This window comes from Notamacropus eugenii, chromosome 1 (genome assembly GCF_028372415.1).
Source record: "Notamacropus eugenii isolate mMacEug1 chromosome 1, mMacEug1.pri_v2, whole genome shotgun sequence".
Taxonomy (NCBI): Eukaryota; Metazoa; Chordata; class Mammalia; order Diprotodontia; family Macropodidae; genus Notamacropus; species Notamacropus eugenii.
This window is the reverse complement of record NC_092872.1, coordinates 208,250,098-208,276,884: the sequence shown is the minus strand read 5'-3', so window position 1 is coordinate 208,276,884 and position 26,787 is coordinate 208,250,098. Positions and strand designations below refer to the sequence as shown.

The 26,787-nt window shown below is 35.5% G+C and overlaps 1 protein-coding gene across 2 annotated transcripts in view; it reads right to left on the bottom strand.

Annotated features, from left to right (window-relative positions):
* HECTD2 (HECT domain E3 ubiquitin protein ligase 2) overlaps positions 1 to 26,787 on the bottom strand; it is a 118,563-nt gene that overhangs the window by 2,814 nt on the left and 88,962 nt on the right. For both annotated transcript variants that reach the window (XM_072625132.1, XM_072625129.1), the window contains exons 15-21: positions 26,011 to 26,099; positions 22,743 to 22,901; positions 15,482 to 15,556; positions 11,790 to 11,877; positions 11,590 to 11,696; positions 4,257 to 4,372; positions 3,510 to 3,653 (exon numbers count right to left, since the gene is read on the bottom strand). In XM_072625132.1, coding sequence (XP_072481233.1) covers positions 3,510 to 3,653; positions 4,257 to 4,372; positions 11,590 to 11,696; positions 11,790 to 11,877; positions 15,482 to 15,556; positions 22,743 to 22,901; positions 26,011 to 26,099 — 778 coding nt within the window. The remainder of the gene's footprint in view (positions 1 to 3,509; positions 3,654 to 4,256; positions 4,373 to 11,589; positions 11,697 to 11,789; positions 11,878 to 15,481; positions 15,557 to 22,742; positions 22,902 to 26,010; positions 26,100 to 26,787) is intronic.

Below are 26,787 nucleotides of genomic sequence, written 5' to 3'. Positions count from 1 at the left end.
TGGGCTATAAATGGGAAGTTTTCTTTCTTTCTTTCTCTTTTTTTTAAAAAAGTTTTTATTGATATTTTCTGTTTCTCATATTACCACAGGATCCCATGTATCCCTCTCCCTCCTGCTTCCGAAGAGCTATACCATATGATAAACTGTATTTTTAGAGAAGCAAGTCAGCACAACTGACTGACACAGTGATATGAAGTGTGTACACCTGGGGCCCTCCCACCTCCCGGTAGCTGGGGGGAGGGAGGCTTCTCATGTCTCTCCACTTGATCTTCATCATTTCATTACATTGACTTGTGATTGTTTTTGGTGTGTGGCTGTTCTTTCCGTTGACCTTGTTGTAGTCATATCACTGTCTTGTTGGCTCCACTTACTTCATTCAGCTTAAATTCAGATAGATCTTTTCCTGCTTCTTTGTATTCATCACACACATCATTTCTTTTACATTTCAGTAATATTCCATTACATTCATGTGCCACAATTTGTTTAGCCTTTCCCCAAATGACTGGCATTTGATTTGTTTGCAATTTTTAGCTAAACAGTGCTGCTACAAATATTTTGGAGTATATAAAAACTTTCTTTTAATTGATAGCTTTTTTGGGGTGTAAGCTCAGTAATGGAGTGTCTGGTCCAAAGGATATGGACATTTTAGTCACCCTGAGTAATCCCAAATTGCTTTCCAAAATGACTACACCATTTCACAGCATCACCAACAATATATTAGTGTGCCTATCTTTCCACTTCTCTTCCAACATGGTTGCCATTTTTTGTCATTTTTTCAGGGTATGAGGTGAAATTTCAGAGTTGTTTTCATTTGCATTTCTTTTACTAATCAGTGATTTAGAGCATTTTTCCATGTGGTTGTGAACACTTTGCAATTCTTCTCTTGACAAATGTTTGTTCATATCCTTTGACCTAAATGGGAATTTTAAAATTATAGATTTGCCCCTTTTCTCTCTTCTTAAAAGCAGTAGAACAGCTATCCTGGGGCAGAAGTGCGTGGGAAAACTGCTTGAATTCTCACTCATATGGCCCAAGAAGAGAGTCCCTGGACCTCAAGCCTCTGGCCCAATCTTGAAAGGTCATATTGTAACCTCCTAGGCTTAGATGGCAGATGGACAGAGAGGAACCATGTGAATAAGGTTGAGAATTCTTGAACTCCAAGATAAAGGAGAGGCCAGTCTATAAGGCAGCACTGCCCAGAATCTAGGTTTTTAGCAATGAGGAGGAGGATTTTCTAGAGAGCTCTGGCTATCTGGAAAGAAGACAGTCATATACCTGGTACCCAAAGCTGGAGAAACAGCAAGGCATGAACACCAGCATATGGTGGGGGTGTGAGGGCCTTGGACTTTGTGCTCCACTATTACTGTGACTTATTTGGACAGTTTAGGTCTGATGGGATAGGAGCTGTCTCTTTAGCAACACAAAGCCTTCCTCTTCTGGGGCAGACCAAATCCAGGGTAATCCCAGAGGGCTGGATATGCCTGTAGGGCTCTTTGGAGTGAAAGAAGGACTCACTGGAATGCTTCTTTCCTCACAACTCCAAGCTCATGTTCCTTTGGAGAGGAGTCCAAACCACAGGATGCTCTTATGAATGTGGAGTGTATTAGGATCCTGGAGGAAGATAAGATTTCCTGGAGAGGGAGGAGAATTTGCTTGCTGGAAGCTGAATGTCTTTTATGTCATTTTATACTTTCAGTGGAGGTGGGGTAAAGATTGTCTGATATACATGACCTTGTGTTCTGATATGGGATCTGGGAACCTCCATATCTATGGAGACCTGGAGCTATATTCAACTTACAATTTGAGATTTCCTAGAGGCAACCCTGGATATGGATAATAGCAGAGTATTTGTCCTCCCTGGCTGTTGCTGCCCTCCGCCCCCAACATACCTCCTTCCCCCTCTAAATTAGAACCAGTTCATATGACTCTAGAGCTTGGAGCTCAGAGTCATGAATACTCTGGTTTCAACTCAGCTCAAATATGTAATATATAATGTTCTGAGTTCTGAAGGGCACTCTCTCTCTAATGTTGTCTGTCTGTGTTTCCTTCTCTCTGTCTAAATCCTGGTCTTGAAATAACCACTAGGGAATAGAATTAACTAAAGAAAAGCAGACATAACTTTAATGGTGATATCCTGCGTAGATCAAACCTAAACTCATGCCAGTCCCCAACATTTAAAAAAATTTGTTCTAAGGCTTTAAAATTTGTCCTTTATAAAATAATTATTATTCAGATCCCTATGAATATATGCTAATGGTGGTAGCTCACAATATCACATGACCCAAATGTGCCTCTTGGTTAAAGTTCTCAAAACAGTTTACATACATTATCTCATCTGAGACTCACAATAACTTTGTGAAGAAGGCAGCACAAATATAATGATTTCAGTTTTACAAATGAGGAAACTGAGGCTTAGAAAGTTTTAGTGACTTAACCATAGTTACAAAGCTAGAAAGTACCAAGGCATAATTTGAAGCCAAGGTCTTTCTTACTCCAAGCCAGTACTCTCCTATGCCATGCTGCTTACCTTCATTAGCTAAGGACAACATCATAGCTTTAAAAAAAGCCCAAAACATTTCTACTTTTGATCATAATAGCAATACATCATCTCCATATTTTTCTCAATCTGAAAACAAAATCCATGCAAGTGACTTTAAGGTGAATATGCAGACATCACTTTAAAGTTTCCTAGCTTCCAAGTAATAGGATGATGATGATTATGGTGACAAGTATTCAACAGCCTTCTTGATTTTATTATCACATTGGTGACTTTCACACTGATTATAAACCTTGTGGTAAGGTACAATAATAAACAATACTAGTGAAGGAACTAAAAAATTTATACACGATTTCTGAAGTAGGGAACTTCAAGTGGATGATACTGTTAATGGTGTTCTATCTCCTGACATTGACACTTCATCCAAACAATATGAAGTCAAGTTCCATGCTGCAACAACATTAGGAATATGACAGAATTTAGAGAGTTCTGTCAGTAGCTAAAATTCAATGTAGTGTAAAAGAGAACCAGTATAAAATGTAACAGTACTGAAAGGTGACCTCACACGTGCACCTCCAAGTCTTTGAGAACCTTTGTCATTGGCTAGATCAACCTTACACCTTCCAGAAAGGACTGATTCTTCAGAGATATAGAGCTTCTCCATAGGTTGGGCTTCTGGACTTACTATAACATTTTGACTATGAGTGGTTTAATGGAACTTGCCTCTTGATGATATTTCCAGTAACTAGAGGCCAGGTTTAATAATTTTTTTTGTTGTTTCTCAGAGTTTTTTTGATATTCAGAAAGGCCAGTTTGTCACAGTGACTTGTCAAAAATGTTCATCATTAATTTTTGATATCTAGTTTTTATTTAAAGAAGAAATGGAAGAAATGGAGAGAAAAGGAAAATCTACTCTGCCAAAAAGATGTATTTCACCAAGAAATATATACTTCTAAAAAAGATAATGCTCCAACTCTGTAGAATAAAAATACAAGTAAAACTGAAAATTTACCAGTTAGTAGAAGTGTCATGCTTTGAAATCTTGAAATTCAAATCTGCCATCCCTCCTACAGGTACTCTGTCACTTCCTGTAGTAAAATGTAGTAACTTCTTTTGAAGATCAAGAGGAAACCCAAGCACAACATCCCAAAAGTATCTATCACAACAAAGAACAATTTTAAAAGGTTTTTTTTTTAAAGAAAAAACAAAACAGTTATCTTACATTCTAGAATAAAATCATCTTTAAGAGGTAAACAAATCCCTTCAAACAAGTAATTCCCTTGCTGTAAGGTTAAGGTAATTTAGGAGTTTTGTAAATGAAGAAAATTTCACTGGTAGATTTTTAAATGATTTCTAAGTGGTTCAACCAGGGGTGGCACCAAAGTCGTTTTCTCTTATGAAATGTAAGGTTTCTAGTTATAGTATTGTTACTAAAAACTATCCAGTTTCATATATATAAATTATATATATATGCTTGCATATTCTGTGGCCAAAATTGTACTTCAGTTTTCATCTATTCATTTATTTTTAATTTATATTTCATATACAAAATTTTAAATTTAAATTTTAAACTTATATTGTTGTCACCATTCTTTTGAGGAGCACCAAGTGCTTCCACTTTTAAAATGCTCATAATAGCAACTCTGTGCTAAGAAGATTCATACTAGCCTTTGGTGTTTAAATGAGCATAAATGACCAAGAAATGTTGCACAGAGCATATAATCTTCTTTGTTACCTTATGTAAGGGGAAACAACTTACCTTATAGTAAGGTCAGTTTTCACATAACCATCATACTGAGTGTTTCTCTGCAGAGCATGCATATCCAATTCAGGACTCCCACAGACCAGAATTTCCACCTCTTCAGGACGAAGCAGCTGACAATAATTAAAAATTAAAATGATTATTAGTAATAATAAAAAGTTTTCTGACAATGGTTTAAAAAAACTTCAGTTGGAAAAGTTTGGAAATCACAAGAGTATGCTTTCTTAGAATGAATCAAATATTTTACATTGAGGAAGCATTTTTTCAACCTCAGTGTTAATAGATCCAATTCTAAAGAACAACATTTTTTTCAGCTCTGGGGAGTAAATGAACTCTTTCACATTATTAATAATCGTGACACATATAGTGTTTTATGGTTTATAAAGCACTGAAGTAGAGAATACTAGGCAGTATGCTGGAACTCATCTGCTCCCTAGTGCCACCAATTCTACTTTTATAACAATGAAAATTATTATCATAAGTTATAACTCAACTTTATGTAGAGCTTTAAGATTCACAAAAAGGTCCCCCAGAATAATTCTATAAGGTCAAGTAGTTTTGGGGGTTTTTTGGTATAGATTTGGATATACCACACCAGGAATATACATGTAAAGAGAAAGCCCTCAAAAGCTTATATTCTAGTAGTAGGAGATAACACATATAAAGCAGTATGGGTTAGGAAACCGTGTCTGTTCTGGGGAATTTTAGGGGCAATGAATTGATGCATAGGGCCAACTAACTGGCCCTTTCCAGAAACAATAGTAAGAACTGATTTGATTACTGTGCCCAGAGCTAAGAGGTGGAAAGTTTATAGGTGTGGAGCAAAGCTATGCACAAAGCTTCAGGGCAGATGGCAAAATGGCACTGGTCCATGACTGCACAGGATGTGAAGCACACTGTGGTCTGGAGCTGGTTACATGTACTGAATTAGGTCAGGATGTCCTCAGTTACCCATCAGGGTGGCCATGATCACATAGACAATATGTGGATGAAGCTTGTGTGGTCAGTTAGAAAAAAGTACTGGGCTTGGAATGAAGAAGAATTGAATTCAGGTCCTCATTCCATTGCTTACTTCCTATGTGATCTTTTGGACAAGTTACTAGTTTGTACTAGTTACAAGTTACTCAGTTACTAGTTTGCTTGTTTGTAAAATGAGGAGGTTGTTCTAAATGACCTCTCAGGACCTTAATAGCTCTAGATCTATGATTCTAGAATGTCGGAGACAGGCCTTGAAACCAAGTACTTCTGGCTCTAAGACCTATTCTCCTCCCACTATGTAATAATACAACATTTCTTATTGTCATCCACGACCTCATGGTGGCTGTTTGGTCAAAGCCACACAGACAGTAAGTATGATGCCAGAGGGAAGATTCAAATCCAAGCCTCCTAGCAAATGGTTAAACAAGAATCTTCAAGATCCTAAGTAAGTCCCACCTCCTCCAGGAAGTTCCCCTGACTTTTAGAACCCAGGATATTCTCTTTAATTCTTGACCTCTCACAATACTTACTGGCCTAATATTTGTTGCTGGTATCATATATTTTGGAAAGTGATTATATATCTCATCTTGTATTGCTCTCTAGTTTTTTCATATCTGTAGGTCAAGCCTGCATAAAAGACTGGATGCTTCTCAAGGACAAAGACTTTCTTGCATCTCCTACAACAATCTAGCATACTGCATAAGCTTAGTAAATACTTGATGGATTGAAAAGAATTAGGGGGCTAATTTCTGGCTCCCACTGTGGAATGTCAGAAGAGTTTATCATTACTTTAAAACAAGTTTAATACGTTGATGAGTTTGGGGTCTTAGTGATATGAGTATTCTCCTCAACAAAGCAGATTCATCCAACCTGCCTGTCCTGAGTAACTCTTTCCCATATCCTCCCAAAAGTTTGCCACAGAGATTTCATCCAAAGTGCTGCAAGCTTCCCTTGAGTTCTCTTTATATCCCAACTATGCTAATGAAGCATTTAGATTACCTATTGGTTATCTATTATTCTCATGCTGGGACAAGCCCATCTTCTTTTGGGACTATGATTTTCTTTAATGACAACCTTCATATTGCCTTGATTTGTAATTCCTTGTTTGCAATATGTTGCAGCTAGCTCACTGCACCATGCCACTCTCTCTACTCCATTTTAGGTTATCCTCAACTTCAGGTCGGCCTCATGAAACAAACATCCATCACCAGGTATAAAAAAATGGCCTTTGTTTTAGGGGAAAATGTTGGAGTTGTTAAAAGATCTCTGCAATTTCTCAAACGCAATCCAGCCTATTCTCTTCCTTCTGTTCAGCTCTAGACTGTTCTCACTATCTATTTTAAATGTCAGTGCTGGATCTATCTATCTGTCTGTCTGTGTACCTATCTATCTATTTTTCTATTATTTATCACACATGCACATACCCTGATGGGCTCTGTAAATTGTTCATATTGTTCAATTGAGTCTCTTAGTTTGAACAATAGGTAATTTTCATTCACTTGTTTTTTAATTTTTCCCATGTGAAGTTAGGCAAAAATTCTTTGGAGTTAATTTGGATTTCCTTTAGGAGGGTCTGCAACGTTAAGAGAACTGGTCAACACAACGTTACCCACAAAGAGGACTGTCAGGCAAATCTCACCATCTAACAGTAATTTCTGCATTGGATCTCTTCAATAATAGTGGTGAACACTTTTGGAGATCATATTTATATAGATGGGAAAGCAGATGTATGGGTTTATTAGTCATTGATTCTCTCAGTAACCTTTTTGGTAGAAATGGGGTCCAAGATTTTTTTCCATTTAACTGATATACTCTCTCTCTCTCTTTTTTAAGCTATCAAGGATCTTTCAATTCTTTGACAATTGTGTCACATTCAGCATGGGCTTCCTCTTTGGGTACTTGTTCTAGTCAAGCTGCTTTTCCCTTCTCTGCCCTTTTCGCTGATATTTCCACTTCCTCTATAAGCACTTCAAAATAATTCAGTACATAAAGTCAGGTTTATGGTTATATGACATCAAAATGATAATGGCTTCTCATTTGGGGAGTCAGGAATGAATCCTAAATGTATTTCAATTCAGCAAATATTTACTAAGCTTATACAATGTGTTGTGGTTTGTCCTTTGTTTTTGAAGAGGATCAATGACATCATGGGTTACATCTTGACTTGCTTGTGCACTGGATTTGAGAGGCAGAGGTACACAAAAGTCATCAGCCTTACTCTTTCCCCTGAGCCTTCAAAGTCCAGTGGCAAGACAAAAATCAAGATGGCTGGTGATGGCCTCAGATGCATGGATGACCTTGATGTCTTTGATGCCTGACCAAGCTCTAAGTGCTCTACAATGCCTGCTTCAGCTGTCATTGTGGCCACTGGAACAAATTGTTCTCATCTGCCCATTCTTCCGGGGAATTTCTTCACATGCTTGATGTGGATATCCACCTAATTCACTGACAGATTTGAGGCCTGTCAGCTACCCTCAACCTAGTTTAGCCTGTCTGCTGTGACAGTTTATTGGGTGTGCATGCTAGAGCTTCCTGAAGCCACAGATGAGAGTTGGATGAATCACGTAGACACCAAAGGTGGATGAGCAGCCCTGGAAAAGGGTTAGCAAGCTTTCACACCAGAGGTGCTAGTCCTCCCTGAATACCCCATATACCCCAATGTATACATATATACTGTAGGGGATATGAGAAATGGAGAACTCAATCTTTTTACATAAGCATGACCTACACATGTGAAAAAACTAAAGAATGGTATAAGACAGGGTAGATTCACTTCTCAAAGTGCCCTGATAGTGAAGACATTATGTTATAAAAATCCTTGCAGATCTTTGCTGTTTATTTTCCTCCTTCCAATTTCATCTTTCAATGTACTTGGGATGACTTTGCTTAGTTGAGTCTCTGAACTATTTTCTGTTTTATTTTTTCTGTCTATTGCTTCTCACTATTTTGAGGTGGTATTCTCATAGTCATATACCATTCTTGTCCATTGGATTTTATAAATGAGATTATATTAAAAACTGCTGTTACCCTGACTTCCATCTCTCTTTACATGGCACACAGGTTAGGTGTTGCTTATGAAGGTGGTTCATACACTCTTTTGATCTCTTCATTAGGGCAACTAATTTACAACTGAGAAACTTCTGCATGACATTATTTTAAGTGGTATTAATGTCCATCACTCCATGAATTTCCCATTTTTCATTATCAACTTAAATAGGTTAGGGCTCCCAGTGCCTAGTCTCTAGGTTTGCAGTGGCCTCCTAATTGATCTCTCTGCTTCCTGTACTTCCACTCCAGTCCATCATCCTTCCTGCTTCCTTTGTTGCCCTTTGTTTTAAGTGAGATCTGATCATGTCACTCTCATGGCCCCTTTATTGCCTCTAAAATCAACTATAAACTCTTCTCCTTAGCTGTTTAATCCCTTCCAGCCTATCTTTCCAGGCTCATTGGGTATTACTACCACCCAGCACAGTCTGTGACAAGCCAAACTGGCCTTCTCTGTGTTCACACATTCCCATCTCTGGGAGATGGTTAGATTGGATAGGCATTGGTTGTGCAATTTCATTGATCTAGGAAACTCCCAGATGAGGAAATTCCTTCTACCAGCACAGGTTGGTCTTTCTCTTCAATTTATGGCTTTAGAGAGTTGTTCAGAGCACTGAGAGTTTAAGTGATTTACCCAGGGTCACATGGTCAAGATGGATCAGAGATGGGACTTAAATTCAGTGAGAGAAAACTGAAAAAGAAGTGAAGAGAAACTAGGATAGGATTTTGGCCTCAGTCACAGCTAAATGAATGACATAGATGATGACATAGTGAAAGAGACTGAAAAGGGAGGGTAGACCAATGGCAGGAAAATCCAGAGGTGAGAATGGATGCATGCCAAATGCTACAGAGACAAGAAGGATGAGGACTGAGAAACCGTGATCAGATTTGGCCCTTTGGAGATCACTTGTAAATTTGGAGAGGGAGATTTTAGTTGAATGATGAAGTGGGAAGCCAGATTGCAGGGAGGTAAGTGGGAGGTGAGAAAAGAGGTGAAAGAGGCACTTTCTTGAGTTTAACAGGGAATTAGAAGAGAGAACTCAGAAGGTAGCTAAAGGATGTCAGAGTAAGTGAGGACTTATTAGGAATGGAGGAGATAGAAGTGTGTTTACAAGCAGAAAGTAAGGATCCAGCAGACAGGGAGAGAGGAAAGATTAGAGAGAGGGAATGGGATCAAGGATCAGATGGAGGGAAAGGCCTTGGTTAGGAGAAAGGCCACCTCTTTATCTGCTACAGGAGGGAAGGAGGAGTAAGTGAAGGAAGATGAGATGAGGAGGAAGAGAGAAGAGGAAGCTTTCAGTGAATGGCCTTAATGTTTTCAGTGAAGTATGAGGCAAATTCCTTGGAGTATGGGGGGGAAGGAGTACCCTAGAAAGTTAGGGGAGAGATCAGAAAGTCTGGAAGAATTACATCTTGAAAAGTAATCATAGGCTACTTCCAGGACTGTATTTGAAGTTTTTCAAGAAAGTAACATAAACAGATAACAGACATACTCTTTTCTGTCCCAAATAACTTTCTTGCTTCATTCACATCTACACTCAGCCCCCAAATATGGTGACCTAAAGGCTTTATCCTGAGGTCTTTTACCAAAAGGGCAGCTAGATGGCACAGTGGATAGAGTGCTGGGCCTAGAGTCAAGTCAGAAAGACTCATCTCTCCCTGAGTTCAAATCTGGCCTCAGATACTTAGCAGCTGTGTGGTCTTAGGCAAGTCAACCCTGTTTGCCTCAGTTTCCTCATCTGTAAAATGAGCTGAAAAGAAAATGGCAAACCCTCTAGTATCTTTGCCAAGAAAACCCCAAATAGGGTCATGAAGAGTCAGACATGACTGAAAAGTAACAACAACAAAAAATTTTTACCAAAAATTGTGGAGAAAAATAAACACAAAAGGACATACAGAAGCAAATAGGGATTTTTGATTATTATGTTGCTAAAGTTATTTCACATGCAAAAATCTATTATTTCATTTAAATATTTTTAAAAAGTTTTAAATATTTCATTTAAACATCTTTAAATTTTTGTGCATTTGAATGTGTTGATAGTTCCATATATAATAAAAATAAACAAATCTTAAAATTATGTGAAGATACAAGGGGATAGATGTATAAACTCTTTCCAATACAATTAATGTTCTGGGTCCCCAATTTTACAGAAAAAAAAACCAACTTCCTACTTTGCTCACAGTTTGGAGATAACAACCTAACCCATCTGTATTACTGCCTTAGAGTCAAGCTACATGCTTTAGATTTAGGGTGTAAGTTCCTTATCTTTTTCCTTTCTTTGTTTCCCCACTGTTTAGTACACTGCCTGACCCATAGTATGTAATTTCATAAAAGCTAACTGACTGATTAAAAGTTGCTCTTGAAATGGGAGAGCTTGAACACTACCACCATCACTGGGGAGATGTGCAAACTTTTCCACCCTGGGATTTGCTCCAACTCAAATTTCCTATACTGTTTCTGCACAGTGAAGACCATTCACCCTGGGCCAATGGAGTGTCTTCAGTAAGTTGGGAAGTTTTTTGTGTTCTTTACTCTTTTGTATAAAGAAAGGGAATAAGGATAGGGATTAATATTAAACTGAAGGTTGTACAAGAGATTCCTCCTTCAGATGGGGTTGAATTAGATGACCTCTGAGATTATTTGGCTAATTGGACCTGAATTTTATCCAGTCCATTTGTCTAATTAATATTAATTGCTCAAATTTATATGGATTTTTATAAAGCATATAAAATTAGGCAAAGTAATATGATGATTATTATCCCCTCCATTGTCCAGGTAAGGAAACTGAGGTTCCAAGACTTTTATTGACCTGTCTAAGGTCACACAGCTTATAAAGTGACAGAGCCAGAATTTATATTAAAATATTCCAGCTACACATCAAATACTCTGTTGCCTCTCCTTTAAGGAGCTGACTATTGTTCATCTCCAGCCCTGTTTTAAGTAGTTAAAAAATTTATTTCTGTAAATTTTAGTAATATGCTTTGTTTATACATTATAGACATTTCTATGCTATCCCCACTCCATAAAAGGGCTCTTATAACAAAATGAAATAAACAAAATTAACAATATGGTACCTAATCTGAAAGTTAATGCAACATTCCACATATGCAATCCCCCCAACCTCTCCAAATAAAATAATAACGATAATGTAATAATAATTAGCATAAATTTATTGAAAGTATTTTCTACTAAAAACCTTCTCTATCCAAAAAAGTTATTCATAACCAGGATTATCACTCTAAATGATTTTTTTCCTTGCATACTGAAAAGCCTACTTGACAACTTAAAAAACCCCAAATCTCTTACCATTAGTGCATTTGAAGCACATACACTATGAAATCCGTAATAAAATGCAGCAAACTGTTTGTAGATGGATTTGTTGAGAAGGAAGTCAACATATAGCTGCACATACTCTAGAAAGAGATTATACATTTCATTAATTAATATAAGCAAATGGTTAATTCAGATGCATTTCAGAGAAAAATACATACATATATTGAACATACCTTTCCTATTCTGATTGGTAACTGGAATTTTATCACCACCGGATTTTAAATTATATGACTTGATTACTCCAAATTCTTCTTGGAAAACCTGATGGAAGAAGCCATTATGATACATTTTTAATGTGTTCATGATGATAACATTATCATGTAATATTCATACAAGAGATAAGATTTAGGGGAAAATACTTTTGCATTACATTTTAAATTCTCAAGATGCTGAAATAGATCACTTATTGAGTTTCAAAACAGTTTTATATAATTTGTCTTCCATTTTGGCCAACTCCTCCCTCTCTCCTCAAGATCATGCTTATCATGGTCTTACAAAAGCATTACCCAAACTGGCTACCCAGAAACTTTACTGGCTGACTCAGTTTTGATTTTATTTCTAACATGCTTTCCTATCCCAAAAAGAGGTCTGGCATTGCTGCTTTGAGATACTTTGGTTTACTATTTTATTTTTTCCAATTACATGTAAAAAGTTTTTTTTTAATACTCTTTTAACATTTTTTTAGTTCCAAAATCTCCCCCCTGCCCTGAGAAGGTAAAGAATTTAATATGTTATACATCTGCAGTCATGCAAAACGTATTTACACATAGTCATGTTGTGAAAGAAAACAAACCAAACGAGAAAAAAGAGAAAGAAAGCAAAAAAAATAATAAAAAAAAAGCATGGTTTGATCTACATTCAGACTCCATCAGTTCTTTTTCTGGAGGTGGACAGAATTTTTCTCCATAAGTCCTTCAGAATTGTCTTAGATCATTGCATTGCTGAGAATAGCTAAGTCATTCACAGGTGATCGTTGTACAACACTGCTGTTACTGTCTACAGCGTTCTCCTGGTTCTGTGTACTTCACTTTGCACCAATTCATGTAATTTTTTCCAGATTATTCTGAGAGAATCCTACTTGTTATTTCTTATAGTACAATAGTATTTCATCACAATCAACCATTCCTCAACTGATGGGCATTCCCTTAATTTCTAATTCTTTGCACCCACAAAAAGAGCTGTTCATATAAGTCCTTTTCCTTTTTATTTTTTACCTCTTTTGGATACAGACCTAGTTGTAATATTGGTAGGTCAAAGGGTATGCACAACTTTATAGCCCTTAGGGCACAGTTCCAAATTGCACTGCAGAATGGTTGAATCAGTTCACAACTTTACCAATAGTGCATTAGTGTCTCAATTTTCCCATATCTTCTCTAACATTTGTCATTTTCCTTTCTGTCATAATAGCTAATCTGATAGGATTTTTTTTCACAGATATGATTACTGTGTATTTCCCTCCATCCTATTTCACCATTTATCCTACTCTTGATCTCCTTTCACCTTGTCCATCTTCAAAAGTGTCTTGCTTCTACTACTTCCCCCCATTTGTCCTCCCTTCTGTCACCTCTCTCCACCCCAATTATCTTCCTCTCCTACTTTACTGTAGGGTATGATTGATTTCCTTACTCAACTGATTGTGTTATGTTATTCCCTCTTTGAATCAATTCTGATGAGAGTAAGGTTCAAACACAAACCCGCCCACCCCACCTCTCTCATCCCTCCACTGTAAAAGTTCTTTCATACTTATTTTAGATTAGATAATTTACCCTGTTCTATCTTTCCCTTACCCCTTTCCTCAGTGCATTCTTCCTTCTTACTTCTTAATTTAATTTTTTTAAATGTCATCCCATCATATTCAACTCACACTTGTGCTCTCTGTCTATGTATACTCCTTCTAACTTCCCTAGTAATGATAAAGCTCTCTGGAGTTACAAATATCATCTTCCCATGTAGGAATGTAAATAGTTTTTAACCTTACTGAATCACTTATGATTTCTCTTTTCTGTTTACTTTTTTATGCTTCACTTGACTCTTGTATCTGAAAGTGAAATTTTCTATTCAGCTCTGTTTTTTTCATCAGGAATACTTGAAAGTCCTCTATTTCACTGAATGTCTATTTTTTTCACCAGAAGGATTATATTTAATTCATTTTTTTATGGGTAGATAATTCTTGGTTGTAATAATACCTCTATAATATCATAGCCCAAGCCCTCTTATCCTTTAATATAGATGCTGTGTTATCCTGACTATGGCTCCATGATATCTGAATTGTTTCCTTCTGGCTGCTTGCAATATCTTCTCCTTGATCTGGGAGCTCTGGAATTTGGGTGGGAGTTTTCATCTGGGGATCTCTTTAGGTGGATTATTTCAATTTCTATTTTACTCTCAGTTTCTAGGATATCAGGGCAGTTCTCCTTGATAACTTCTTGAAAGATTACATCTAGGTTTTTTTTTTTTTTATCATGGCATTCAGGTAGTCCAATAATTCTTAAATCATCTCTCCTCAATCTATATTCCAGGCCAGTTGCTTTTTCAATAATAAATTTCACATTTTCCATTTTTTCTTCTGATTTTGTTTTATTGCTTCTTGATGTTTCTTGCAGTCATTAGCTTCCATTTGCCTAATTCTAATTTTTAAGGAATTATTTTCTTCAATAAGTTTTTGAATCTCCTTTTACATTGGGCCAATTCTACTTTTTAAGGAGTTCTCTTCAGTAGATTTTTGTGCCTCCTTTACCTTTTTACTTATTCTGTCTCTTAAGGTATTATTTTTTTCAGTACTTTTTTTGTGTCTCCTTCACCAAGCTGTTGAATCTTTTTTTCATGACTTTCTTGCATCACTATCATTTCTTTTCCCAATTTTCTCTCTTCTCTTATTTCATTTTTTTAAACTCCTTTTTGAACTTTTCTAGGAGTTTTACCCCATACCTTTATGCATTCCACTGCTCCAGAATTCATTTTGAGGCATTATTTAAAGTTGTTTGTAAGGGAATTTTGGAGAGCTCAACTTTTCTCTGCCATCTTGGCTCTACCCCTTTGAGATATTTTTGGATTACACTGCTAATTCCTAGTTACCTGCAAACCTGTGGATTTCTAATTATCCTTAGGTATTGGTAGGGGAGTAGAACTTAAGAACTTTTATATGCAAGCTGTTTTACAGATTGGTCTCTATCAACTTGCTTTTTGATGTGAGGGCACAGTATGAACTTTGTTTCTAAAGGAGAACAAAGAGAGAAACTGAGCCAATGACATACTGATTTGCTACCTACAGATTACTCATCTTATTTTCGATACCTTTGCTTTTGTATAAGGTGCTAAGGCTTCTAACAACATTCATCTTCATGGAATTTTCTACTCATTAGTGATGATCAGTGATCTGTATTCAAGGCCATTCTAATCTTTCTGTGTCTACCTTTTTGTTTCTACTTTAAATTATAAGGTACTTGAGAGTGGATAACAGTATTAAGATTAGGCTGTTACATTTCCCAAATTAGCAGCTAGGTGGCATGTTGGAAAGAACACAGAGCCTGGAGTCAGGAAGGCCTGAGTTCAAATCTGGATTCAGATACTTATTAGCTGAGTGACATTGAGCAAGCCACTGAACCCTATTTGCCTCATTTCCTCATCTGTAAAATGAGTTGGAGAAGGAAATGGCAAAACACTCCAGTGCCTTGCCAAGAAAACTCCAAAAGCTGTCATAAAGAGTTGGATATGACTGAAAATGACTGAACAAGACTAGCTATTCCCAAATGACTAGTATAGTACCACACAGCTGGGAAGCATCCTGTTCAATAATATAGTGACAAAATTTTTATTTGATACTGATCTGAATATTACATATTATTTTGTTTGACATTTTTATTACCTGGAAGGTTGAGTAAAAATCTTCTTCAACATTGCCATCATGTGATAAAAGTTCATTTAATCCATGGGCCAATTCCTATAAAAATGAATATTATGTGTTATTTTATATAATTACAATTAAGTGACATATATATAATTTCACTTAAAATGGAAATTAATACAATAAATAAACTGTTTATATACTAAAGCATAAGGGTAATATATACCTAGCTATATGTCAGATGGTATGATGTATCTTTATTAACAAAAGGGATGTTTTTCTGAAAAATTTTCTGTTATAACTGGAAATATGTACCCAAGAAAAAAGTTTTCCTTATCAAAATATTCTTAAATCATTGCCAAGTTTTCTGGTAATTTAGATAGCAGGGAAATGTCTACATTATCAAAGAACATAAACCAGCTTGCTAAGGACTCCCTATTTGACAAGAAGTACTGGGAAAAATGGAAAGTAGTTAAGCAAAAAAGATAGGTTTAGATGAGCATCCTACACCATATACCACAATATATTCCAAATGAACAGATGATTTAAATATTTAAAAGTCACATCATACACACACATGAGGAAAATAGATGGAGGTACTTTTCACAATTATGAATAGGGGAAAATTACTTAACCAAACAAGGGATAAAAGATACCACAAAAGATAAAAGAATTTCAAGTACATGAATTTTGTGAACAAATCAACACAACTTGGATAAGGAAGGAAATTTGATATGAGAAAAACCATTGTATCTAATAGCAATGATAAAGATTTGATATTCAAGATACATAGCAAAACAGAGCAAGTATAAAAGACCAACAATCATTCTCCTAATGAATCAGATGTCAAAAGATATAAGCAGTTCTCAAAAGAACTGCAAACTTTCAACAATCTCATGAAAGACAGCTCCAAATCAACAGTAATAAGAAAAATGTAAATTAAAATGACACAAAGGTTTTTTTCTTATGCCAAGAAATTATCAAAATGACAATAGATAGAAATTATCAATTCTGGAGGGGATATGGGAAGTCAGATATCTCAAACACTTTTGGTGGACTTATTTACTGGTCCACTCATTCTGGAAAGCAATTTGGAGTTGTACTAAAAATGATTAAAATGTCCACACCCATTGGGGTCAGAGATCTCATTTTTTTTTGGCATATACTATTCATAACAGTACTTTTGTGTTAGAAAAGAACTGGAAACAAAGTTGGTGTTCTTTGGTTGGGGAACTGAGAAACAAATTAAGATACATGAACACAACTGAATATTATTGTGTTATAAAATGACAAATAGGAGGAATTCAGAAAAAAAATTGGATGATATGTGAAATGATACAGGAAAGAATAATACAGTTACTGAAACAATATAAATGAGAAGAAAAATAAAATGAAACTGAATGTTGTATAATAATAAAAACCAAGCTTGGTTCTGGAGAAGAGATGAAAAAATGCACTATCTTCCTTTTGTTGAAAAGATGAAGGATGATAAGAGTGCAACAGGGCATAAACTGAGAGACAGTTCATTTGCTGAACTTTTCCCCCCTCAAACCTTTGCATTAATGGAAGGGATAAATTTGGAAAGGAATGTTATGTAAAAGACATCAATAAAACTTAAGAAAATGTCCACTTCAAATAGCAGAATGGGATGTATTCTTGAGCAATTAATTGAAAGCATCTTCATGTACTTTCTGCTACAATTTTGTTAAGATTCTATTAAAAACCTCTTTTTCCCTAACAGATTTCTCTGCTTATCAAATGAATAAATTATAAAATGAATAAATAATACTCAAAATTTCAATTTCATTTCTGAAAAACTTAGGAATTTGGAGGAAGTAAAACTAGATTTAAATTAGGATTACAACAAAAATGGCTTAAATTAGTGAAATTAGTAAGTACCAGCAGGCAATTAATGTTTATGGGAACACTGGAAATAAGTCACTATTTGCCAGTGCTTTGCATGTTACATGAAGTGATGAAGGATTCATGTCTCAGGAAGTCCAGAACCATTCTCATCCCTTGACCTCATTACAAAATTTCTTTCCTAATTCCTTCCTGTCACTGATTCCTTTAAAAAGGGACTAAATGCAAATTAGAAGTTAGTTCAAGTACATTAATGTGAAAATGTGTTGTGCTTTGTATATCTGAAAGATTCATTTTGTGTTTTATTTTGTAATTGGCCGTTACGAATTGTAAAACAAAACATTTTCCATCATCTTTAGATTCTAATAATTTAAAATAAATTATTTCCAAATTTTCAAAGCTAATTTTTCACCTCCTTGGACTTTTGGCAAAACTATTTAATGAAGAATATGCAGGTAGTAATGTTAAAAATACAAAGTATTAGAGCCCTACTATTTGCCTTACTGAATTAAATTAGTCTAGATTGAATTGATGCTGGGATGGGTATAGTAATCAGCCAAACAGAATCAAATCCAGAAGAGGGCCATGACAAGGTTATTAGGGAGCAATGAAAGCTATCCAAAGTCTGGGTATTCCCTTCCCCTAGCACAAAACAAATTCTCTTTTAAAAAAACAAGGGATTTGTTCTCTAAAACCTGAACTCAGTCAAAAGGCTGCACCAAAGGACCTAGAAGGCCACATGTGGCCTCAAGGCCACAGGTTTCCCACTCCTGCCGCACGTCTATACGGGTGACCCAGATTAATATTTTAGTTTTCATTAAAAGATCACTTCAAGAAAAGGTAATAGAGGTCCCATGACCTGCTCACTTGTTTTGTCATTCAAGATTCATTCAGTCAATAGCCTCCAGATTCCTCAGATTTTTAGTAACAATTCCAAATCTCTGAATTGCAACTTCCAAACTCCACAACTTTCATTAATCTTCAATATGATGAAGAAAATGAATAAAAATGTGATTGTTAAAAAAGGTACTTGTTTTAATGGGACAAAAAATTTTTATTTGTCCATAAAATGTCCACCTGAACCTTACTCTACTTTCATTTTTCTCTAATAATTCAAAATACATTTCTGGAAAGTTAGAGTTTTTATGCAAAAATATTAATAAAAATGTTATTTGAATGACTGGGCTTAAATTTTATATTCACTATTATATTATTCAATATCCAATATTTAATCATATATTAAGTCCTTATTCATGGACAATGTAGGAAATTACTTTGATATAACATGATAGTACTTCCTTCCTTCTATTCTAAAGATAAATGAAGTTTGGAAAAGCTGAACCACTTGCTAGGTCCATAGAACTACTAAGTGTGATGGTTTACAGACTCAGGTCTCTCTTCAGGTTCATCATATTTTCATTAGGCCACTTGTCTAACACAAAGATTAATTGTTCACTGAAGTTATGTAAGAACACATGAGTGCAACTGGCCCAAGTGTGGAATTTTTTTTGTGGGTAGTTCACTAATGACTTATCTGATTTTTCTTTCTAACATTACTGTATGTAGCTGGTGCCCTAGGCACAGGATATATCATGATGAAAATAACAAAAAAAAAGTCCATGCCTTCATAAAGCTTACATTCTACTGGAATAAATAACTGTAGTTTTCTATAGTGCTTTGTTTGAGGTTTGCAAAGCCTGACATACATTATCTTATTTGTGCTCCACAACAAACCTGTGAGGTAAATATTACAGCTATTACTTTCCTCGTTTTAGAAACAAGAAGACTAAGGCTGAAACAAGTTAAATGACTTGCCCATGGTCACAAAGGTATAGGTAGGTTCTGACCTCAGGTCCTTCAGTGACTTTAATCACCAGGCCATGCTCCCTCTGTGGATTCAACCTCATTTTATTGGGCACATTTTAGGAGGTGGGGGAAAAGGCCTATTTAAGCTACAAATCCAAGTTATGATCCTCTCCTATCAGTTTCAAATCACCAAGGAAATCACCAAATTTCTAAATTTGGTCCTGCTCTGAGAAAAGTTTTTATTGCTGGACAATTCTATTTCATCATTGTGCCGAGTGGTCTCCTCCATGACAAACAGTAGTTTGCTAGATAAACATACATAAATTCATTCAACTGGTCATATTGGATTGTTAACTTGTTAAAAATTTTAACTTGTCAAAATCTAAAAATAGGCTGGTTTCATGTTATTTTAAATACATTACTATTATTCTTTTATCTTGTTAGCCTGGCATATGTGACTCAGTTCTTACATTTCAATGCATCTTTCCACCTCATTTTACTTTTTTTGAGACATCTAAACATTGAATTTTCACAGATGTATTTTCATTGAATTTTCTATTCATCTTTTTCTTTTCAATGGTCTATTTTTAATTAACTTTATATTACATGGAAGTAGCTAATAATACAGGGGAATACGAAGAAAAGAGGATTGGACTTGGAGTCAATGGTTCTGGGATTCGGATACTTCATGCCTGTAGGACGTCAGACAAGGCTCTTGGGGGCAGGAACTATCTCACTTTAGGCTTTGCATCCATAGCCCCTAGCATAGTGCCAGCACAAAGGAGAGACTTAATAAAGACTTGATGTGAAGGAGTTAGACAGACCTTCGCTAAAGTCTTTCTAGCTCTAGATTTGTGGTGGTTGTTCAGTTGTTTCCATCGCATCCAACTCTTCACGACCCCTTTTGGGGTTTTCTTGGCAAAGGTCCTGTAGTGGTTTGCCACTTCCTTCTGCAGCTCATTTTACAGATGAAGGACTGAGGAAAACCAGGTGAAGTGCCTCGGATCACACAGGTAAGTAAGCGTCTGAGGCTGGATTTGAACTCATGAAGAGGATTCTTCCTGATTTCATTCCCAGTGTTCTATCCATTGTGCTACCTATCTACCCCTAACTCTAAATGTGTGAACCCTATGATTCTCTTTGTGGGGCTGATCACATATTTTAATCTGACAGATACTGGGTTACTTACATTCAAGAACTATTTCAGTGCTATAATTCAAAACTGTTCATGATCCTAGTTTTTCATTAAAGAATCTACTAAAATCTAACTTTAAAAAAATCCATATGTAAATCAGTAAAAACTGAATCCCTTCAATTTTTTAAAAAGTTAATTTGTAGGTGATATTCTGTCAAAAATTTTAAAATACAGATTCCACTGAAATAGAAATCATTAAATGGTGGTAGTAAAAGAGATCTTTGACACATAGTTCAGTCTCATTTTGCAAATGAGGAAACTGAAATAAAATGGCAGAATTTTAGAGCTAGAATGGTCCTTAGAAATTGTCAGGTCCAGGGTTTTTCAGATAGGTTGCCAGCTCACTGGGGCACCCAGCGACTGTATATAGTGCCCAGTGTTTTTGGCACATTGGTCTACATCAAACTATTCTCTCTGTGTCATATTTCTCTACCATCTGGTTCCTGGATTTTCTCAGAAGGGCATCTTATTAAAGTCACATGGGTTTGGCACATGAGGGGAGCATTTCTCCACATGGAAAGAAGAGGGAGCCTACTTTTCTCTTTTTTCTGACCATTAGTGGGTGATCTCTCACCTCTGGATCTACTTTTTTATTCTTTGGAGGACAAATAACTTTTTCTTTATCAGGTTAGTCAACTTTTTTCCTTTTCAAAAAGACACACAAACGTGTGTATATGGACATATGTTTCTATGTTAGTTATTCCATATTTTTCATGATTCTTTTTTCTTCCCTCCCTCCTTTGTGTGATATTTTACTATTCTCCAATTTCCTCACACAATTCAAGATTCTCCTTTTCCTCTTCAGATTCTATGTCTACTTTTTTCACTTTGAAACCCCACTTCCTTTTCAAAAAAGGGAATCCTCATGGTCCCTGATGCCCTAAGAGAGGTGCTGCTCAAGTCCCTTCAATTTTTCTTCTAGGAAGAAGACAAGTCTATATTTTGAACTTAGAAAGCAGTGGCTGTAGAGAAAATATAAAAATCTCACAGTCACTGAAAATCATGACACACTACACAATTCTCCCTACTCCTAATGGGAGTGAGACCCCCATGGTTTTGCCTTTGAAAAATGCTTGTGGGTGATCAGAATTCATCTTATTAAGTTCTTGTTACTCTTTAATTTGGTGTTTGGCTTCCAGATCCAAAGCAATTCCTGACTAAGTCTTAAACACTAAATTTTATGGCTGAAGAAACTGACTTACACAAGGCTAGCAGTTTTATCACATATAAAATTAGGGAATTGTTTCAGAGCAGAGGTATCAGGTTGCATACAGCCCACAGTATTCCTGCATGTGCTCAAATTACAATAAAATGTAATTGGGAAATATTTAACAAAATAAGTAAAATACCATAAAATATAGATAATATTAACATGATATTTTCTAAGTCAATACGTGGCCTGCAGGAATCCTTATGTAGGCTTTAGTGGACTTCATTTCCATTTGAGTTTGACACCACTATTTTAGAGGGCCTCTAAAAATGAAATTCTAAGTACTGTATGAATAATGGGATCAAATTACTTCCTATAATTATTCTCTGCAAAATTATCAGAACCGTAGGCTACAACTCCTAGAACTTTCTGGCAGTATCATGAGACAACATTCCAAGCCTTGTATGTATTATTGGGCTTTCCCAATTAAGAATTTAAGTGAGTACATACATGTAATAAATACTCCAGAGATATGCCTTATAACCTAATGGGAATCATCCCCTTCCCTTTTCTTGTAAGCAACCTTTCAAACTCAGCTATGGCTGTCACTGTAGGATAGTGATTTTTTCAATTTTCTATGGTCATCCCTTGATGAACTAACAGTAGCAGTAGAATCATCCTTTTGCAACTATTGTCCTGTAGGGTCAGCAGGACTCTGTCCCAACAGATACTAAAGGGGCAAATCCTCCAGAGCTTTACCATTACCCTTCTCAGGCTAGTTGAGAAGCAGCACCAAGTTCCCAAAAGATATGGGAGAGAAGTTCCCAGGGAGTATTGAAAGGAAAGAATCAAACCTAGAGCATGAAGATTCTTGAAATCTGGATAATCTACACGTAGATAATTTGCAAGTTGGCTGTATGTTGGAAATGCATACTTTTTCTGTCTATCCAATTAACCCTACAAAATGCTCCACTGAGGCTATGATTATTCCCATCTCAACGCTGCACCAGTCAGGAGACAAATTCTTCTCATTCGTCCCCATCTGTCCTCTTGCTGCTGCTGAAACTCTATTTCCATTACAAGTCAACATGAACTCAAGATGGGCTAAAATGTGTCTGTGAGGAAGCGGGAAATTGAGAGCAAAATAAAATGAATAAATGAAAGGTAAAGAAACTGGATAAAAAGAGAAACTGTTACAAAAGAGAAGATGCAAAAGAGAAATGTTTGTCTTTTGTAGAACCACAAGATGTTAATAAATATATACTTACAGGCATAATCTGATACAGATCATCTATTGTAACACTGCAGATGCCTACTGGTGTGTTCTGGTCACCAGGAACGATGGGAGGACTTAAGAGCTTCCTGTAACAGCAGGGCGGGAAACGAATATCCAAGGTAATGCTGTTATATACAGCTAGTCCCATAAGCTACATATGTTAAATGTTAAGAATTAAAATTGAATCCATGATAACAACCATATTTTAAATAAAGCATCATCCAGGGAAGCAACCCTACTGGAGATGGGAGACCCTTATCCCCACCACCCCAATGACAATGGCCCAAGTGACACTGATAGGCAGGTAATTCCAAGAACCCTGGAAACAGGAGTGCTCCAATGACCACCAAGGCTGCTCTGAACCTCATCCCCCATTGATAATGTAGGGTAACAATTCTTGTGAAGATGTAACAAGTTAAGTATCTCTGCAAATTCTGAAGGCCCCCACCTCATCAGAAGCCACAGCTATTGAAAACCTAGAAATTAAAGCTCTTATCACAGCCCTTGGCATTGTCAAATGGTTCAATATCGGTAACAGACATGGGTTTTATCAGTAGAAATGACATTAAAGTTATCAACTGTTTTGTCACTGAACTCTAAGGACTACGGAGCCTTTCCATCTAACTTGCTGATAAATGCTTTATGTGCTGAGCTCTGGACAGCAGGCACTGTCCTGTTTTCCTACTTGTATCCCCAGGGCAAAGCACATAATAAGCATTTAATAAATGCTTTTTCATTCATTCATTCCAACTTCTTTCAGATTTATTGTCAACTGTCCATTCACTTCTACATGTGATATTGCTTAAACTGACAGAATTCATGACAGACTTAGAAACCTTGATCCAAGACCACAAAAGGTATCTATTTCAAACATTTCTAGAGAATGTTTAATACATTCTAAAATTAGATCAACATGTATGGAGGTGATTTGAATAGAAGAAGTGGTTTACTAAAACAAGTAGCCTTCACTGTTGATTTTGACTATAGTCATTTTGGGAATTTTAAAATTAGAGTATCTGAAGAAAATAAGAGCTGGGTTAATATATGTTCATAAATATGCTACTGACAAATTACAGGATAGTTATACTCCTACAGTTAAAAGTTAATTCAATGGTTTTCATATGAACAGATTATTGTGGAGTAGTGAAGTTAAAATAAAATAATGCAGATATATTTATAAACTTTCTAGGTCTGTGGTTTTTTAATGTATATATTTATATTATGGCAGATGTGTGGGAGGAATATAATTGACCCATTTGCCAAGAGAAGAGTTTTATATCACATTCCAGAATATTTAAACTCCAACTAAATAAAGACCATATCAAATCACCAATGAAGCTACTATTTTATAGTCTCAGAGTGGAAATTGCAACATATGACTTTGGGTTGTGTGTGTATGTATGTGTGTGTATATATATATGTATATATACATATATATATCTTAGAAATAAAAATAATTTGTTGGAGAAGATTGAACATTCCAGCTTGCTCAAGTCAGAATGCAAACTAATAATGATCTTCAGATCATTGGATATTATATTGTAATACTGTGCAATGCAAGTAACTATATGCCTATTTCAGAAAATGTATAATAAACTCAGTAGTATAAAATAGGAACTCAATAGCTTTAAAACAGTTCCATAAAATGCCCTTTATACATGTGTGTATATATATGTCTCCATTTCTAGAATCAATTCTGCTTATAAAAAAACTATTGCATTAAGTTTCTTCATGGAACCTTTAAAGTACCTTATTTAGATACCACAGATTTGGGAAGATAGCATGTTTTATAAAATCTAAAACATTACATATGTTTTAAAATTGTTGAAAATACTTCAAATTCACTGTTTTTCCAGAAACAGCAAAACCAGAATTTTACTGTCAAAGCTTCAAAATTGAAAAGCTCTCATTTTGTAACAATTCGGCTTTCTCACTAAGTTGAATATCTTCTCTCAATTCCTTTCTAACATACTTTTCTTCTGTCATAAGTTTCAAATGCCAGTAATCTTGATTTCTCTGTTTTAATGCTTTGTACAACAAATATTTAAGGCTTAGTAGCAATGAAGATAACTCAATTTACATCCAGTGAATACTCAAACTTATTAATTATGGAAACATATATAAATATATATTATCTGTGTGTGTAAATCTGTATAGAAATTGGTGTCTACAGTAATAGAAACAACTAGCAAACTTTCTGCCCAGTTTTGCTTATAATTCTTTTCTGTATGATAACTATGAAAAAAGTTATATGTTGATTACAAAGTTCAAAATGTGAAAATATCTGCTAAGTTGAAAATTTACTCAAACCATTAGCCTTAGCTCTACTTGGACTGCCTTTCCATCTTGTCTGAGTTATTTTACCAGCATCAGCTCAAATTTGCCTTTTCTGTGAAGTTTTCCTCAACCACTGATGTAAACAGTGATCCCTCCCTTTTCTGAAGCTGTGCCCCTCTTGCTGTCTCATCCACTCACTGACAGTTAACATATGCTACCTTCTAGGATTATTTTGGTTTTCATGTGTGTGTTCTGTGAGCCCACCAGACTGCAGCTCCTACAGAGCAAAACCCATGTCTTCTACCTCTCTGTGGCTCTAGTGCCTACACAGAGTAAGCATATGGCAGTACAGTTTGCTGCTGGTATTAATCACTGGTTCCTTCGTAATATTCAGACCTAAGAATTTATATCAATAAAAGCTCTATGGTTTAATATAGTATAAGGCTCATATTCAATTTTTCATGTGTTTATTCTAAATTACTTGCTAAATAATTTCTTGTAAATTTGCATTTCATGTCTGAGAACAGAGTATTTGGGAAATTTTTCAAACTAATTTACTAAGAATAAGTTAATCTTAGATAATCATATTTTGGTACTTTATTAAGTACCAAATGAAAGAATATAGAAATACTGAATCATAGTTGAACAAATAATTTGCATTTTTAATGTTTTGAAGCACTTGCGTTTCTTACCATTCAGGTTATATCTGAAATATAAATTAGTTTAATTGCATAAAGATTATCTTAAAAAATGAAAATTATTCTTCTGACTTTTTAGCTTCTATATTAATTCTTATCTAATTGATTTATCCTGTTTATAGTAAATAGAAATATTACTACTACTAGCAGTTAGTGGAAATTAGTAAACTTTATAATTAGTAAGATCATTTTATTTTGCATATATAGTTGCAATCTAAAAAGACATGCAGAAATACCTCTTTCTCTAGTCTGTTAGCACCTCCTAGTGGACAGTATAAAGGATACAATTCCAACCAACCGAAATTCAGAATAGTTATCACATTTAAAGCTGCTAAACCAATGACAATGTGAATCCTTGTGATATGCAAACATGCCTAAGGAAGAAAAAACAATTTTATTAAATTAATATATTTAGCAAAAGTGAACAGTATGCAATACAAAAACACATGAAGTTCCCATATTCAGCAGTTTCTTTATAGCAAAGGGATTTCTGCTCAAATCTATCCTCCACTAAAACATTTCATACTAATTCCATAATTGAATTACTATGTGTGCATACAGATATACATACATATATACATGTACACATACATACAAACACATATATGTATATACATACGCATGTGTGTATATATCTATGCACACATATCTATCTGTAGACAGATAAAACACAGCAGTCAAACAGTCTTATTTTGATACAATGGGTGTCAGTAACATAACTTTGAAGAGAGTGATATGTTATCAACCAACAAAAAGCTAACTTTTTGAAATCAAACCAACTCTAGATTACTTAGGAATTAGTTACTCATTTTCTGGATTGTGTAGTTTTTTCCTTCCTTCTGTTGCCTACCCTGAGGGAATTCTATCGCCCATCAGCCCTAAACAAAGGGTAGATAGAGAAACTGGAACATGAGATAGATAAACTTCAAATGTTAATGTACAAAATTAAATTTGGGCACTATCCACTGGTTTTACATATCCATGACTCTCCTAAGTCCCATTAACAAAGACAGTGAAAAAAGACAGTTATAAAAACATCCTACGTAGGGTAATTCTTAGAAT